At 40.8% G+C, this 15,743-nt stretch overlaps 2 protein-coding genes across 6 annotated transcripts; one reads left to right on the top strand and one right to left on the bottom strand.

Annotated features, from left to right (window-relative positions):
* The first annotated feature begins 2,411 nt into the window (after positions 1–2,411).
* On the top strand, positions 2,412–10,839 carry poc5 (POC5 centriolar protein homolog (Chlamydomonas)). Of its 5 annotated transcripts, XM_058070062.1 has the most exons (18): positions 2,412–2,501; positions 2,605–2,633; positions 3,719–3,822; positions 3,933–4,074; positions 4,156–4,221; positions 4,328–4,488; positions 4,679–4,855; positions 5,616–5,720; positions 6,718–6,897; positions 6,985–7,171; positions 7,388–7,557; positions 7,638–7,841; positions 8,145–8,315; positions 8,387–8,489; positions 8,793–8,911; positions 8,972–9,046; positions 9,128–9,298; positions 9,402–10,839. In XM_058070062.1, the coding sequence occupies exons 3-18, from the start codon at positions 3,739–3,741 to the stop codon at positions 9,534–9,536; spliced, it is 2,250 nt and encodes a 749-aa protein (XP_057926045.1). In that variant the 5' UTR covers positions 2,412–2,501; positions 2,605–2,633; positions 3,719–3,738; the 3' UTR covers positions 9,537–10,839. The 5 variants fall into 5 exon arrangements, with proteins under 5 accessions (XP_057926045.1, XP_057926047.1, XP_057926044.1 ...); XM_058070064.1 differs by lacking the exon at positions 2,605–2,633 and having other exon boundaries at positions 2,431–2,501; XM_058070061.1 differs by having other exon boundaries at positions 2,485–2,633.
* ankdd1b (ankyrin repeat and death domain containing 1B) lies at positions 10,007–15,742 on the bottom strand. Its single transcript, XM_058070069.1, has 15 exons — positions 15,309–15,742; positions 14,785–14,885; positions 14,601–14,699; positions 14,421–14,519; positions 14,172–14,276; positions 13,676–13,780; positions 13,433–13,531; positions 13,098–13,196; positions 12,876–12,974; positions 12,151–12,249; positions 11,974–12,072; positions 11,646–11,741; positions 11,233–11,434; positions 10,845–10,976; positions 10,007–10,726 (listed from the first exon to the last, which is right to left on the bottom strand). Exons 1-15 carry the CDS (start codon positions 15,481–15,483, stop codon positions 10,671–10,673), a joined length of 1,665 nt encoding a protein of 554 aa, XP_057926052.1. The 5' UTR covers positions 15,484–15,742; the 3' UTR covers positions 10,007–10,670.
* Between the last annotated feature and the right edge of the window lies 1 nt (position 15,743).

Genomic DNA, 15,743 nt, shown 5'->3' with positions numbered 1-15,743 from the left:
GCCTGCCTGGGAACGTCTTGGTGTCCTCCCGGTGGGACTGGAAGCGCGACACACAAACCTGGCTGGACTTCTGAAATGTGCAGTGCTATCTACTGTATATATTATTGTTATTGTCCTGGAGCAGACTGAGCAAGCTAAGCAAGAAGAGTGTGAAGTAAATTGCATCTCCACAGACACGCCTCAGTGCATTCTTTTAATGAGGAAAAGAAAAGAAAGAAATAAAGCGTTCATGGTTTATGGTGTTCCACATTACAACATGTTATGGTTACATATGCTCTCCCATAAGGATGATAATCATCATGATTTTATGAAGTGATTTTACCCTTCTTTTCTGTAAAGCACTTTGAATTAGAATTGTGTATGAACTGTACTCTATAAATAAACTTGCTTTGCCTTGTGACCATCATTAAGGACAAATATTGAACGCTAATTCAGAGGGGTCATGGATCCGGTGCACTTACAAGGTGATCTGAGAGGAGAGGTTATTATTCCTGACTAGCTTGGGACAATATATGCAGACGGTAGAAAGGCATGCAAGCCAACCACTGAGATAAAAGTAAGGATTTGTTCTCTTTTTATTACTGTCTTATTTAATTATTATATTAAATCTTTTACTATTGTATATGTCCTAATTTAGGTATAAGTTGCAACTCACACTAAAACTTGACTTACATCACAATCTAAGAGCAGAACTGGTCCGTAACCTGATGTCCACCTGTAGTCATAACAAACATTATTTTTTACATCATGTAATCTCAATATTTTGTTACCATTAAGGGACAAACATGCACTCTTCAATAATTATCCTAACAATATTTTCAATAACTTTGATCAACTTCAATGCTGATCATAAAGGTTAAACTTCTGAAATGAATCAAATTTTGGGTATTTGTGATCCAAACTTACATTTTAAAACAATTACATATAAAAAAGTATAGTTTTTGTATAAACGATGCATGTCAGAAGTTCCAGGACTGGTGTCACAAAAAAACCCCTCAAAGCAGTCCCCCTGTAGGCTGATGCACTTTCCCAGCCTTCTCTGCAATGCCTTTCTGCAATTCCTGGAAGGATTCTGGAAGAATCCTTTGCAGTCTCGTTGTCAAGGCCATCCTGATGTTATCCATGTCTTCAAAACGGATCCCCTTGATGACCAACTTGACCTCGGTAAAGTGAAAATAAAATCACACAGAGCCTTGTTGGGCTGGTAGGGAGGCTGCTTCAGCACGGTGATGTGCTTCTCGGCCTGCAGGAAGTGTTGGATACTCAGGGCATTGTGAGCAACCACAACTCATCCTGCCGCATCTCTTATTTCCGAAAGATGCAAATGCTGGGAAAATACTCGATGGTCAAATGAGATAAAAGTTGAACTTTTCGGAAGGTGTGTCCAATTACATCTGGTGTAAAATATGGTGGTGGTAGTGTGATGGTCTGGGGCTGTTTTGTGGCTTCAGGACCTGAATGACTTGCTGTGATAAATGGAACCATGAATTCTGCTGCCTACCAAAAAATGTCTGGCCATCTCTGTGTGACTTCTAGCTGAAACCAAATTGTGTTCTGCAGCAGGACAATGATTAAAAACACAATAGAAAGTCCACTTCTGAATGGCTGAAGAAAAACAAAATGAAGACTTTGGAGTGGCCTAGTCGAAGTCCTAACCTGAATCCTATTGAGATGCTGCAGTATGACCTTTAAAAGGCACTTCATGCTGGAAAACCCTCCAGTTTCGTTTAAAAACTACAATTTGTATTCAGTTGTGTTGTCATTAACTAATATTTACATTTGTTTGAGGATCTCAAACATTTAACTGTGTCAAATATTTTTTAAATTGTGACCTTTGCCACTAATCTTCCACCTTGCAGTTCTAAATACACAGTTTTACAAAGACGCCAGTACAATTTCTGAGAAATGTCATGTAATTTATACACGACAACAGCAGGTAGCAGGTGTTGATTCAATTTAAGGCCGCCATGCAGGGTGTTTTTAGTTTTATTAATGTTCATAAACCACAATTTATGATGCAATCAATAAGTATGTGTTCATATTTGGGGCGTGGTCGTAAATAGAATGAACAGAACTTGTCATAAGTGAAAAATGAGGACCTGTCATAAGCCATTCTCTTCATATTGATTTATATAAGGGCATTAACATTAACACATCACCAAGCTCACATTTGTCTGTCATGAGAAAGTCAATTGATCATAGTTAAATATTAACAAAGGAAAGCATATCAAAGATAGTTGGAATGAACCGTGAACCAAAGTTTAAGAAAAAGTTACATTACATTTTCCATCACCACTACACTGTATAGTGAGATTATTCCACTTGCGTCATCACACGTACACTCAGTTCATTACGTATCACAGTCGCGTGGTTTCCGAATTGGCTTCTGCTTACCATCATGGCGGGCAAACCCGTGCAGGGCGTACTACGGAAGTGGAAATGGAAATGGAATAACGAAACACTCTTTCATCTAGCGCATTTGCTCTTCACAGCGATTTATGGTACAATTACACTGTGGATCATGATTTATCTGTATTTCGGGACAGCCACAAACACATTTCTCATACCAGGGTACTCTTTGTCTTTATCGAAACTTTCCTGAAGAGACCTCTGTCTGGGTGCAGATGTTTCAGGTAGTGCTGTCTCATCCATTTTTGTGTGTTTGTGTTTGTTTCAATAAGTTGCTAGCGTTGCTGCTGTTGCCGCTATTTTCATATATAGCACATTGCAGCGACTCGGCTCTTCGTTCGGTGGCCACGTGACATGAATATTAAATTCAATTTTAAGCCACGGGTGTTTAGCCTGCAATGTAGTATGTTACACAAGATGTGGAAGTGACATGTGTGCTTTTGTAATTTATTACTTGATGTTGATATTTTACGATTTCGATAAAATTTCTGTATATTAATGTTATGGATGCTATTTTTAAACAGTGGATAATCCCCTTAAACAATACCTAATATAAAAGGTGACACAGCAGTGCACACGAGTGAGGATTTGCTTTTGAAGACAATTTTAAACAAAGTAGTTTTGGTGATACTTGCCAAAATCTCACGAGGTTTCGTCAGATGCTTACTCTTGTGGCTTCAGATTTTAACTCAGCCAGTCAAACTCGGCGTTCTTCCGCTTATCGTTACCATGAAACATTACAACCAATCAGACACGCGCATGTAAAGATTTGGCCAAATGTAGCCAATCGCACACTTCGTTGTTAAAGAGTATGTCGGTTCAAACGACTTAGCAAGCCTTGACCAACCGACGGAATATAGCAGGAAGGTAAAGCTATTAAGTGCGCTTTTTGTGTTTATAATAAAAAAATAACTCGTGTAATAACTCCAGTTAGTTCATGTTGGTGCCCTGCCTATATATGTTGTGTTTTATCGTAAAAATTACTTTAAAGTGAGTTGGATAGATGGCACTCTCACATGTTTGTAAGATTTGACGCAAAACTAATTTATCCGCTACCATTACCGCGTTTCAGAACTTGTTTCTCTATTTAAATCGTTGGGATGTTTATTTGTATTCCATTGGAGCCCTCTTAACCTTAACTTTTTGATATTATGGTTACTTCTGTTGATACTATTAATTCATTTACACTGGTAATGTGATTTTCAGAGCATATAGAATATGGTACAGAAGACTTAAAAGCATTGAAATGACATCCCATGCCTATTGATGCTTTAGTAAATTTTGATCACTGGTTGTTTTTCTTTTTCAGCCACTCATATTCTTCTTTAGATGTCTTCAGATGAAGAACCGAGTGTTCCAGTTTTGCCCAAGGACTCGTCATATCGGAGCAACTCCGTGTCCTCTGAGCTTCAGGTGATTAAACAGCACGCTAACAATAGACTATTGACATTGGGCAGTTTTGTATGTAAAAAAAAACATAGTTTGATAGTAAAGATTGTCTCCCTCCATTTGTGGACTACCAGGAAGAATATGAGGACCTTCTTCAAAATGCTGTCGTCTCACCAAGATTTGAGGCCCTTGCTAGTGCTCGCCTCCAGGGAAGGAGCATCTCCCATTTGTCTTTAGAGGGTCGCAATTCACTGAGGAATTCACAGCAAGTAGCAGGTATTGCAGAGTATTTATTTCAAGTACAATTATTTCACTCTTTCTTTCATCACCCGTTGCATCTCCCCTCATCTCTGACAGACCACGCCAATGTTAGATCTTCACCTTTGGCCATTGAGCACTCCTCCCATTTTAGAGCTCCACATGGTAAGTACATGTAAATGTGATGCCTACAACTGTGGCATATTTATGACACCCCCTTCAAGGAGCATGAACATGTTTTATTTGTGTTTATGATTGCTGTGCCTGCTAGAGAGGCTTGGATATGATTCCGGCAGAGGTATGGGGAGCTCAGATGGGCTATACGATGCATTGCAGCCAAACACTGACTGCACTGAAATGGACCTGTTCATCTCAGATGAGAACATTATTAAGATTGAGAACATTCTAGATACATGGACCAGCAAACTGAAGGTCAGTGTTGTGATATTGGCTCATGAGCTAAAATGTGAAATACCACTACCCCAAATAATAAGTGCAATTTGCAAGTCTTCCAAAGATTCTGCATCCATCTTCAATAAATGTCTAATAGTCATGTTTGTATTCGTGATAATAATGTGGTGAGCATTATTTATGTACTGCCCTCTGTCTATATTTCAATCAGACCAATGTGCTGAGGGAGCTGAGGAAGTGGAGGGTGGCCTTCATAGAGCAACACAGGCAAGAGCTGGAGAAAGAGAGGGACATTCACACAGCCCAGAAAAATGCCTTGACGGGAGAGCTCAAGAGCCTGAAGGATCTGCTTAACACCTATGAGATTTCTAACAAGAGAAAAGATGAGGTGCTAATACTGAGCATCATGACTTGGAACACCGTAAATGCTCAAATTAACGCCTTTTAATTAGCTATTTGTCAGAAAGCATTAATCGCTGTGGCTGTGGGCAAATTTCTGATATTGTTTTAGTAACTCCTCAAGTTGGCAGAAGCTGGTTTTGAAGTTTAATGAGTGCAGCTTTATCTCTCTCTCTATGCCATGTGCTTTAATGAAAACTGCCCTTTATTCTAATTTTGCCCATCATCCACAATCATCATGTGAGACATCCTGTGTTGTAAAGATTTAAAAACAGCTAAAAAGAGGCAGCTAATAATGCACATAATGAGACACACCTATTCCACCTACTAAGCTTGCTATTAAAACACCTCCAAAAACCGGCATATTCATGATAGCAAGTAATACTCCTCAAAAATCAGAAACACAGCAGCAATGGCGGCAGCTCCAATATGTAGCGCTACTTTTCGGTAGTAGCCTGAGGTTTTGTGAGCGAGGCGTTGACACACTGTGAGCAAGTGTGTGGTGAAGTGTCACTACGCCACTAATGTAGTTCTTCGGCATAATTAGAATAAAAATTGTCGCTGCAGCTTGGTTAATATGCAGGTCACATTATATGTAAATACACCTTTAAAGTAAATAAACACCCCGGCTATAATTAGAGCATTTATGGTAGTTAAAGCATTGCTCTTCATTTTGCTGCAGTGTGATAGTAATGAAGACTAACACATATTTCTTTTGGGCGACTTGTTTGTGTTTTCCTTCCGCTTAGGTGATAAGAAATCTGAGTCTGGTGTTGGACAGACAAAAAAACAAACTCGATAAGCTAAAGGTCTTCACCCACTGGAGACTTCAGTATTTGGAGGCCAAGGAGGAGGTACAGTATATTTTTAATACTATCCCACCACAATACATGCTATTTAATGATTCACAGTGTTATTTGGGATATTTTTGTCCATGTTGAGACATCAGTGTGTGTGGGGTTTCTTCTCATTCAGTGCCAACAAGTTTGGGCTGGGAATCTCGGGGAACCTCACACGATTTGCGATACATGGCTCAAGATAACTAGGTATACTATTGAGATACGGTGATGGGGTGAAACAAAACGTTCAAAACAAAAAGTTCATTTCATATTCAGACATTTCTTAACACGATAACATTTATTTGTCTACATTTTTTTCCCACTGACATTTTAAAGTAAAACATTACAGAAATCAGTGTTAAAAATAAGATTCTTATGCAATTTAATCCATCCATCCATATTCTATGCCGCTTATCCTTTTCAGAGGTGTGGGGACTCTCAGAGAAATACATTCTAAAATATGTGGCTCCTGCAGGTACAAAATGCAGTTATATTTGGTATACAATAAATAAAATTTGGTATCCATTATTATCTATTGTACGTTGGGCTGATACATTGCATGCTTTATGTTCTAAACCATCTATGCATTGACCATGCCTTTGCCACTGAATGATAAAGTATGATTGGGTCAGTTTTCTACAGACATTATAGCTCGGGCTGTCAAAATACATACAAGTACTTAATTTTAGGGGTTCCGATCGATCGGCCACCCAATGGTATCGGCCGATATTGGCGAAAAAGTACAGTATCGATATTAGCCGATACTCACTGATCCCTTACGCCGATCAGCTCTGCCCCCGCTGCAGCATTCGGAACAACCACGTCTGCCTTGTGTGGGACTTTGTGACAGGGATATGAGTTTTGCACTCTACAAAATGTGCCTCAAAAATGTCTCAAAAAGGATGCGTTGAGTTTGACGCTCGTGATGTGATCGTCCGTCAGCCACCGGCTATAAAGTCCCCGGTCCCAACCCACTGTACCCTCAAGACTAGTGGTCTTGTCTTCCTCTCAGGCTCACGCTACTCAAATGGCACGGCAGCACTACCGTTATCACCTGAAGAGGAAGGTGTGGTTAGCATGGAACGGCGAAGCCAAGAAAGAATGGAAGAGCAGGATGGAACAGGCTTGCCGTGCAAGAGCTCAGGAAGTGTGCGCCCGCCTGGCTGAGGAGTACGAGGCAAAACTAGAAGCGGTTGGTATAGTCATTTGCACCTATATGATTTTATGGACACATTTCCTTCTAGTTGTAATGTATTAAATGAATTCTGTGTCGTGTTAGTTGGCTTTAGAACACAACCAGGACCGAGAAAGGGCGCAGGCAGAGATTCAGAGAATGCAGCTCGACCGAGAACGCAGAGAAGTAACCATGAGGAAAGCCTTGATGAGGGGGGTGTGCGCCCTCAACATGGAGACTCTCCAACTATTTAATGTCACAGATGGAGGATCCGAGGAACCTGATGAGTATGGTATGCAATGAAAGGAACACACACTCCTTTTGACTTTGTAAGTCGAAAAATGTCTGGTATTGGGTACACAATGGAATACATGAGAAAATCCACAAGATGTCCATTGTGATACGTTGTAATCAACAACCATGCATCTGTTGTAAACTTTGGGTTGTAAATTGTTGTTTTTGCAGCCCTTCAATATGAGATATGCAATGACTATTTTCCTCTTGTCAGATCATGAATCACCTCCTGATGATGATCCAGATCATGATCATGATCCTGATCCCGATCCTGATTCTGAGTCCAGTTCTGGTACATCAGGTCAGGTCCAGCCACGTCCTGGCCACAGCCCGGACCAATTTGACCACCCAAAGTCTCCCACCGTCCATGAAGACAAGGACAGGGTAAGACATCAGAGGTTTTGAAAGACAAAAATGTATAAAATTTCATCACATCATTGTATTTTAATGCTTTTTTTCCTTAGATGGGTTTTGGTGCATCAGTGCCTGGTGCAGAATTACCCCTTTCAACTTCATCCGCATCGCACACTGCGCCGCACACTTCGGCGCCGCACACTTCGGCGCCGCACACTTCGGCGCCGCACATAGCAGCAGTGCATACAGCAGCAGCGCACACAGCAGCGGCTTACAACCTGTTTTCACAAGGGGGCACAGCTGCCTTCCACAAGGTGAGCATCAGCCACAAGTCATTTTATTATCTGCAAGTTGCCCTTCTGATAAAACCCTTTACAAACACTCATTACCATACAGTACTTTGTGTAGTGCAGTGCTTCTATCCGGACTGTACTTGAAAAAAAGGAAACCAGGAAAATGCATATTCAAGAGTCAAATTGCATGTTGAGCACTAAATGAAAGCCTCTTGCGCACCCCGACAGTTCCCCGCGCTCCCCCTAGGGGAGCCCGCCCCACTATTTGAGAAGCACTAGTCTAGTGCAATGATTACATTCTCTAAATACCAATAATTTCAACAGGCCAGTGGTGGTGTCATCACACCAGTTCAACAAAAAACACCAAAAGTGTTAACAGCTCGCATTACTGCCCAACATGCTGCTGCTAAGGGTATACGCAGCACCATGGAGGCAATGGGTGTGGCTCCGCCCATGAGCTCCATCGTAGTAGACCACCACCATTCTATAACACAGGTAAGGAATGTTTTTAAAATTCTCTCCCTGCTCTACAGTGCTGTGATTCAATTCTCTTCCTTTTCTCCAAGCAAACTATCGGTCAGGCGACCGCTGCCAAATTTCCTCGCTCCTCCCAACAGGCTACCCGCGGCACTGGCGGAAAGACTTCCACCAGAGCACACCCTGGCACATGTAATGTACACTCAAATAGTTGCAGGACTCTATATTTATATATATACACATATATAGATCTATAGTATATATATATATATATATATATATATATATATATATATATATATATATATATATATATATATATATATATATATATATATATATATATATATATATATATATATATAGTAATCTTGTACGCTCCACCTTATTTGGAGTTTGTTGCACTCAAAAAAAAAAAAAAAAAGGATGCACAGTAGTCATCAACACAGAGTATCCATTGTTTGGCCAACCATTAAAATATTTGACTCTCAATAGACCCTCAACCGCATTGGGATGATCCTGGTTGTGCTTCACTGGCTCAAGGCCAGCCAAGTACCAGCCCGGTTCATTTTGACCGCCCAGAGTCTCCTACCCACCATGAAGAAGATGACATGGTAAGGCGCTCTCTTCCAAAATCACATGGTCATGATAACAAAAAGATTCCTTTTCCTTAGATGGGCGTGTGGTGCACCAGTGATGTTCTTCCTTCTACTTCAGCAGCACACAGCAGCGGTACGTCCCACAAACAGGTAAGCAACAGAGGTCAAGCCACAGTATTTTAATATTTTTCAGTACATCCTGAAAGGTCTACTGTTGTATTGTTTCCATAGGCCGGTGGGCGTATTGTCACAGCCAGCCAACAGAAAGCAGCAAAAACTATAACCGCACGCATTACAGCGCAACATGTTCCCAGTAAGAGTACACGAGGCAACCTCCAAGTGATGGGTGTGGCCCCGTCCATGAGTTCCATTGTAGTAGAACGCCATCAGCCTATTACACAGGTATGAATCATACATTATGAAGTATTTCTCTGAATTCTGTATGTCTTATATACATGTCTTGCTCTTTTTTTTCCCTGTCTGCTTCTCGCCTTTTTTGTACAAGCTCATTGGTGGTCAGTCTGCTGCTTCCAAATTTCCTCGCTCCTCCCAACACGGTCCCCGTGCCCCCGCTGTTAGGACTTCCTCCAGAGCACACACCAGCAGTTGTAATGTACACTCTATCAAAGTGGTAGAATAACCATGCACACGCATATCTCACAAAGACCAGCATTTTCTAGATGGGGGGGTTTTCAAAGTGTATTAACGGTTAATCGCTTTCCAGTGAAAAAAATATTTTATTTTGTGGAGTTTTCACTAGAAGTGTGATGAAATATTGAGAATATTGAAATTGATAGAAATATTGAGCAATAAGAAACAACTTATCATGCTCGTGCCATGTATTGTATTGTTGTTTAAAATTCTTATTAAAATATAGCTGGCATATATCACTGGCATAATTGAATTGAAAAATATATATGTATTTTTCTCAAGCTGCTGTACCTCCCGTGAAGTCTTCTTATGCCTCACACTTTGAAAACCTTTGGTCTAGATGAAGAATGATTCTCTATGCAAAAGTTTTATTTATTGATATGTATGTGATGTTTGTCTTACTGTTGGTTTCCGTTCTGTTACATAGAGAAATGCATTATTGCAAATTTCCCAGTGATGTTTGCACTGATCAACAATGTTCGTGATGTAAAAAAGCAGCAGGACAGAATTAGAAAAAAATACTTTTTTACTTAAAGGGGACCTATTATGCCCTTTTCCACTTTTTTTTTTTTTTTACCTACAATTGTTACAATGTTTTTCTCATGTTAGACGATGCCGAAGCATGTGGTAGTGACATTTGCCCATTTGAAAGTGATGTCAATGCGATCCAGACTTCCTTATATGGGCTGCAGACTGCCTGCACTCAGTAAAAGGGGGATTTACGTGTCCGGAAGTCCTTGGGGGCACTTGCGAGTGTGACCAATCACAGAGGAGTGGGCGTACCTAGGTGAGGTGCTGGAGTAAATTAAACAGACTCTTGGGGTCGGAAGCAGGAAGTCCATGGAAAGAACGACTGCAGAAAGAGGTGCAGAACCTGGAAGATCTAGAAAGCTTTCTGCGCTGAAAATGAGCATTATAGGTCCCGTTTAAAATATTTGCTTTTATATTCAGATAAAATATATGTAAAATGGAAGAGTAGTCATTGAAAAGCAGTTTTGTTAGTTACACCAAAGCGCATCCTCTTTGCACATTTTGAAATCATTTTAAAAAGCTCTTTCTATAACATTGTTTCTCAAAAGTGATGTAAACATAATGGCAATTAAACTTAATGTCACACCTTCCATCATGAAAGCCTGCAGTTCCTGCTGGTGACACTGTCTGATTCCATCCGCATCAGATCTTGGGACAGAAAAAAGTAATAATGCTGTAACTGACAAACAGGAAGCCTATTGGTACTGTACTGCATATTTATAGACTCATGTATAAACCCATTAAAGAATATATAAAAATGAAATACCTGCAGCTCTGCCATTGCCTGTTTTGACAAGGGCCTGGTAGAGCTCTATCGAAGGACTTTTCCGGGCCAGCTCTTCTCCGTGGAGCCAAATCAGCAGCATCCTGTTGCCATGCTCTTTGTAACTCTGTTGACCTGTGGAAAAAAAACACACATCACACTGTCAACAGTGAACCAAAGAAGAAAAAAAAGACAAAACATATATATAATTGTTCTGTACTTGAGGAGGAAAACAGCCAACAAAAGGCTAAGTTAATTATTTTATTCTTGCACGGTTTGGACGAGTGTTTCCTGAATATTTTGGTAAAAATCTGGTGAAATACAACTCTCGACATTTTGGCTTCATAGTTTTAACTGTAGTTTGAACAGGCCAAAGTAGTGTTTTCGTTACCTGTCCACTGTCTCTCAATGGCGTACACTTGCTCCTGATCAAATCCCCAGTGTTCAGCCAGTCGCTTCCAGTCACCTGGCTTGAGGAGCTCATAGGCCAGGCGCCAGGCCATCAAGCGGAGCTGCTTGGTCTCATTGCGATGGTCCAGTTTGAATGTTAGCGGATACTCACTGTGAACACGGTCATTCAATTCTGGGTTAGCCTGGAGGGGGACATTAAAGTCTATCAGTGGACTGAAATAGCACCAGTCTTGGCAGTGCATGGACACGACAACAGCTTTTTGGACATTTGTAATATGAATGTCAGATTTGAGCCTACTGAAAATCAAGATCAACAGTTTGTCCAGATATGAAATGTAATTATGAAAAACAAATGACTCTTAATTGTGATTGGCTGACATCTCAGACGCTCACCTTCTTCCATGCGTAGTATCTTTCTGCCTTGATAATCATGTCCACTATGATCACCTCATTTGCTCTGGCTGCCACACCGAGCGCCGTCTTTCCCTGCTACTCCAACATGTGCACCAAAAGTTGAGTTTCAACATTATTAATTTTTTTTTTTTTTTTACAAATTATGAGCCATTTACCAACTAACGCTATCAATTCAAAGCTACTGTTTTGGGGCAAATTATTGGGCAGTATACCCCAATAAAACTTGTCAATCATTGTTTTCTCCCATGAAAGCCTCTACAGTATATACTGTTTTTACTGTATTGTATGTGTTGGTTTGACCTCTTACCCAGTCCTTGAGTGTCAGATCAAGTTCAGCTTTAAGCAGCATTTCCACAACGTCTATTCTGGCCAGTTCAGCAGCAATATGCATGACAGTCTCCGACCTCTTAACACAAAGCATGTTGTTGTGTCTTCATATAAATTATATAATTTTGCTAGATATTGTAGCGCAAGGAGATTTTACCTTATTGGTAGAGTTTATGTTGCAGCCTGCCTCCAGGAGGAAATGGATGACCGGTATGTGGCTGTTTTTCACTGACAGGTGAAGAGGAGCGTCCATGTCCTGTATAAGTACAAATAACATTTTACACAAATGCCCTCCAATCAACTATTACTTTAGTAGACATTATGTAAAATGATCATTCACTTGACGCAAAGTGCTCTAATTTCGTAGACCAGGCGCAGGCACGCCAACGGGATGTGGCTAGCGCACTTTGCAAACTTTGAGCAGCGCAGTCTGGCGCAGGTACGCCTCCATCCCTCCCACCGTAATAGCAAAGATGGAGGAGAGAACACGTGAGAGGGTTTAACACAGCTGAGTGTAATCTTAACCAATCAAATGAACGCTTCTCATTCCCTTTGAATGCACATCAGAGGCATACCACAATGTGCATCCTACACCACGGACATGTCATCTGTTCCTGACTGTTACATTAAACACAGCATCAGGCTAATCCAAGCATCTTGCTTGTAAAAGCATCTTGCCTGTAAAAGTATACCCTACAGCCAGATTTTTAACAACAAACTTTAGGGGACATAGACCAGGTCGGCGCTGGCGAGCTTTCAGCACACTGAAATTGTGGACACCTCCCTTGGTGCGCCGCCATGCGTATCTCGGCGCAGTCCAGTCTACCAAATTGCGCTGCGCCATGAAATTAGAGCTCTAAGTGAGAAATGAAAATGGCTTACCTCATTCTGAAAGTCTGTGTGGGCTTTGTATTCTAAGAGAAGTTGGACCAGAGATGTGTCTCCTCTTTCTGACACTGGATGAAGAGCACTGCCTTTGGTCTTCAAGAGGAGAGTTTATATTTAGGCTTATCTTTTAATAAATTGCACATAAACATAAATGTAGCTCTAAGGGTCACTCTCTCTCTATTTTACAGTGCTGTTTAAAAGTTTGTGTGGTCATACAGTTGTTTGGATGTTGGGGTCACAGTCGTCCTGCAGCAATGCTAGGACACATTGTCCCTGGCCACTGTCTGCAGCCTGGTACAGCGCTGTCTCACCATCCTGCCACACAAAGTTGAATATCAAGAATATGGTTACACACTGTAAGCAAGCATTCATTCGCTATTGGTAATATACAGAAATATATTCAATTAAACACTTCGTAGGGCAAAGGCAAACAAATATTTAAAAATGTGAAAATAAATAATAATAATAATTAGCTTTTTCTGAATGAGTCCACCCTCAGCTAATGGATTATCCAGTCAGCCCACAGTGTGACAGAGAAGGTGAATGTCTACCATATTGACTTCATCCCGAATATCAAAGCTTTTCAGCAGCAGTTGGACAGCATCCAAGTGGCCGTTCCTTGCAGCTAAGTGCAGGGGCGTGTCTCCTTTCTGGCAGGAGGAGGGAGTAGAGCAGCTTGCATCAAAGGTTTGACTTTCAGATTTCATACAGGCGTGACGCACAGACACCACGTGAACATCATTTTTTAATATCCTGTTTCATAACAACATCATCATAATAATGACAAAACATACCTTGTTGGGCTTCATGGTGGCCATGTTGTAACAGGGATCCATTAGCATTTCTAACATTTTCACGCAACCATGCTCTGCCGCCATTGCAAACGCACAGTGTCCTGACTGGAATGAAAGCATTGAGACATAATGACCTGTATGCATCAAACCATAACATGAATATACAACAATGATTACACTTATATCTACACTTACCTATTTTTGTTGTTCGATTAATGCTACGCTTAATGGCCACAGTGTCACACAATACAGTAATTTGTAATGCAATACAAGAGCTGTAAATAATATAATGCTACAGTATTTATTGTTTTGGTTGTATTTACAACTGCATTGTATCATACTAACAGATGTTTCTAATATTTTGATAACTATTTCAAATATATAACTATGCACCTAATTGCTATTACCTTTTTGGGTTAGTTTTACTTGTGCATTAGATGCATTTTTGGGACTGTGCAATAGTGTTGACTCAAATTGAAACTACAATTGGAGATACCTGGTCATCTTTGTCCAGTTCTTTCATTTGGAGGTCATTGACGATGTAGTCCACTATGTCAGTGTGATTGTTGATAGCAGCACAATGCATGATATTTAGTCCTTCCTGCAGTGTGACATCATATTTCAAGAAGGATATTTAGCAAGTGGATGCTGACTTTTATATCAAGGGGATGCATTTAAATGTAATACATCACCCAGGGGATGAGGCTGTAGTAAGACAGAAGTGTTAGAATACTCTTCTAGTCACCTCATTCTCAATCTCCTGTTCAGCCCCAGCCCGCACTAATAATTTCAGGATCTCCAAACTGCCAAACCAGGCTGCTAAATGAATGGGTGCCACACCAAACTGCCAGACACAACAAACATAGGGTTAAGCTTTTTGTGTGTGTGTGTGTGTGTGTGTGTGTGCCAAGTCCAAGCCTCTCACCTTGTCTCTCTGATCCACTTGGACCCTGCGCCGCAGAAGAAGCTCAACCGCTTCCTTGTTTTTGCCAGCCACTGCATAGTGAAGGGCAGTCCTGTTGTGCTTTAAAGGCAAACAATGTGAGGCGATCAGTGTTTCTGTACAGTACTATATCAACTCATAGTGTAATATTGACTTGCATTCCCACCACATTCATTGCATTGGCATTCAAGCCCTTTCCGAGCGCCCTCATTGCAGCAACATCATTGCTCTTCGCTGCCTCTATAAACTGCTTCTCTGTTTGCAGCACTGCACAACACACCAGCATGGTAGGTTATACAAATAGTGTCATTTTGCAAGCACAAGGGAGGAAGTGTATTATGTAGGTTAAATGCATATACAATCCATATTCAGGTGTGTTGATTGACTTTGTTTGCAGACTTAATTATCGCAGTAGCTGGGAGACATTTTGTTGCTTGTTTTGAATAGGAAAAAGTAGTGCCATCTAGTGGACACATTTTTAACAAAGTTTATGCACAAATAGATCCATCCATTTTCTATACCGCTTAACAGCCAATCACAGGGCACATATAGACAAAATAACCATACCTCCATTACCAATAACCATTCATACCTATGGACAATTTTAGGCTAATTAATGTATGCCACAAAATGTCCCTAGCATCTCCCAGGTTTAACAGTATGCTCCCACATTTCTTCTTCTCTACTCACGCATCTCTCTGTTGTCAAAGCTGGTGTCCGCCTCCCCTTCTGTGTCCTTGTTCAAAACAAAATCAGCAAACACTTTCACCTGTTCCTGCTTCATCCACTTCCGGGGGTCCAGATCCTCCTTCTTAGGACCATGGTTCTTAATCTTTTGCTTCAAAGCCAAAACTTGCCTCTGCATTGTAAAAACTCTTTAAAGTCGCAAACAAGTTAGCACCTTTTCATGTTTCAGCATCAGCAACAAACCAAACGCCTGAAGAACAGGGTCACACCTAATATGAAGAAGCTTAGACTACTTTGTCAGTGCCGGAGGGCTCAGTCATGTTTGTTTAGCTCACACCCAGCTGACGATAACACATGTTTACTTAAGATGTCACACTTCATCTGCTGTATCACTAAACTTGTAGGAGTGTCAATGTATTCATTTATCACATGCACAAT

The sequence above is a fragment of the Doryrhamphus excisus genome, chromosome 4 (assembly GCF_030265055.1).
Source record: "Doryrhamphus excisus isolate RoL2022-K1 chromosome 4, RoL_Dexc_1.0, whole genome shotgun sequence".
Taxonomy (NCBI): domain Eukaryota; kingdom Metazoa; phylum Chordata; class Actinopteri; order Syngnathiformes; family Syngnathidae; genus Doryrhamphus; species Doryrhamphus excisus.
This window is presented reverse-complemented; position numbering and strand designations above follow the sequence as displayed.

What these genes read in the sequence shown, in the direction of transcription:
- poc5 (XM_058070062.1), top strand. Translation starts at nt 3,739, where the DNA reads ATGTCTTCAGATGAAGAACCGAGTGTTCCAGTTTTGCCCAAGGACTCG. An exon ending in TCCATGAAGACAAGGACAGG is followed by an intron (nt 7,558 to 7,637) that starts GTAAGACATCAG and finishes TTTTTTCCTTAG; the next exon opens with ATGGGTTTTGGTGCATCAGT. An exon ending in CAGAGCACACCCTGGCACAT is followed by an intron (nt 8,490 to 8,792) that starts GTAATGTACACT and finishes GACTCTCAATAG; the next exon opens with ACCCTCAACCGCATTGGGAT.
- ankdd1b (XM_058070069.1), bottom strand. Translation starts at nt 15,483, where the DNA reads ATGCAGAGGCAAGTTTTGGCTTTGAAGCAAAAGATTAAGAACCATGGT. An exon ending in AAGTGGATCAGAGAGACAAG is followed by an intron (nt 14,520 to 14,600) that starts GTGAGAGGCTTG and finishes TGTGTCTGGCAG; the next exon opens with TTTGGTGTGGCACCCATTCA. An exon ending in ACCCCAACATCCAAACAACT is followed by an intron (nt 12,975 to 13,097) that starts GTATGACCACAC and finishes CTCCTCTTGAAG; the next exon opens with ACCAAAGGCAGTGCTCTTCA.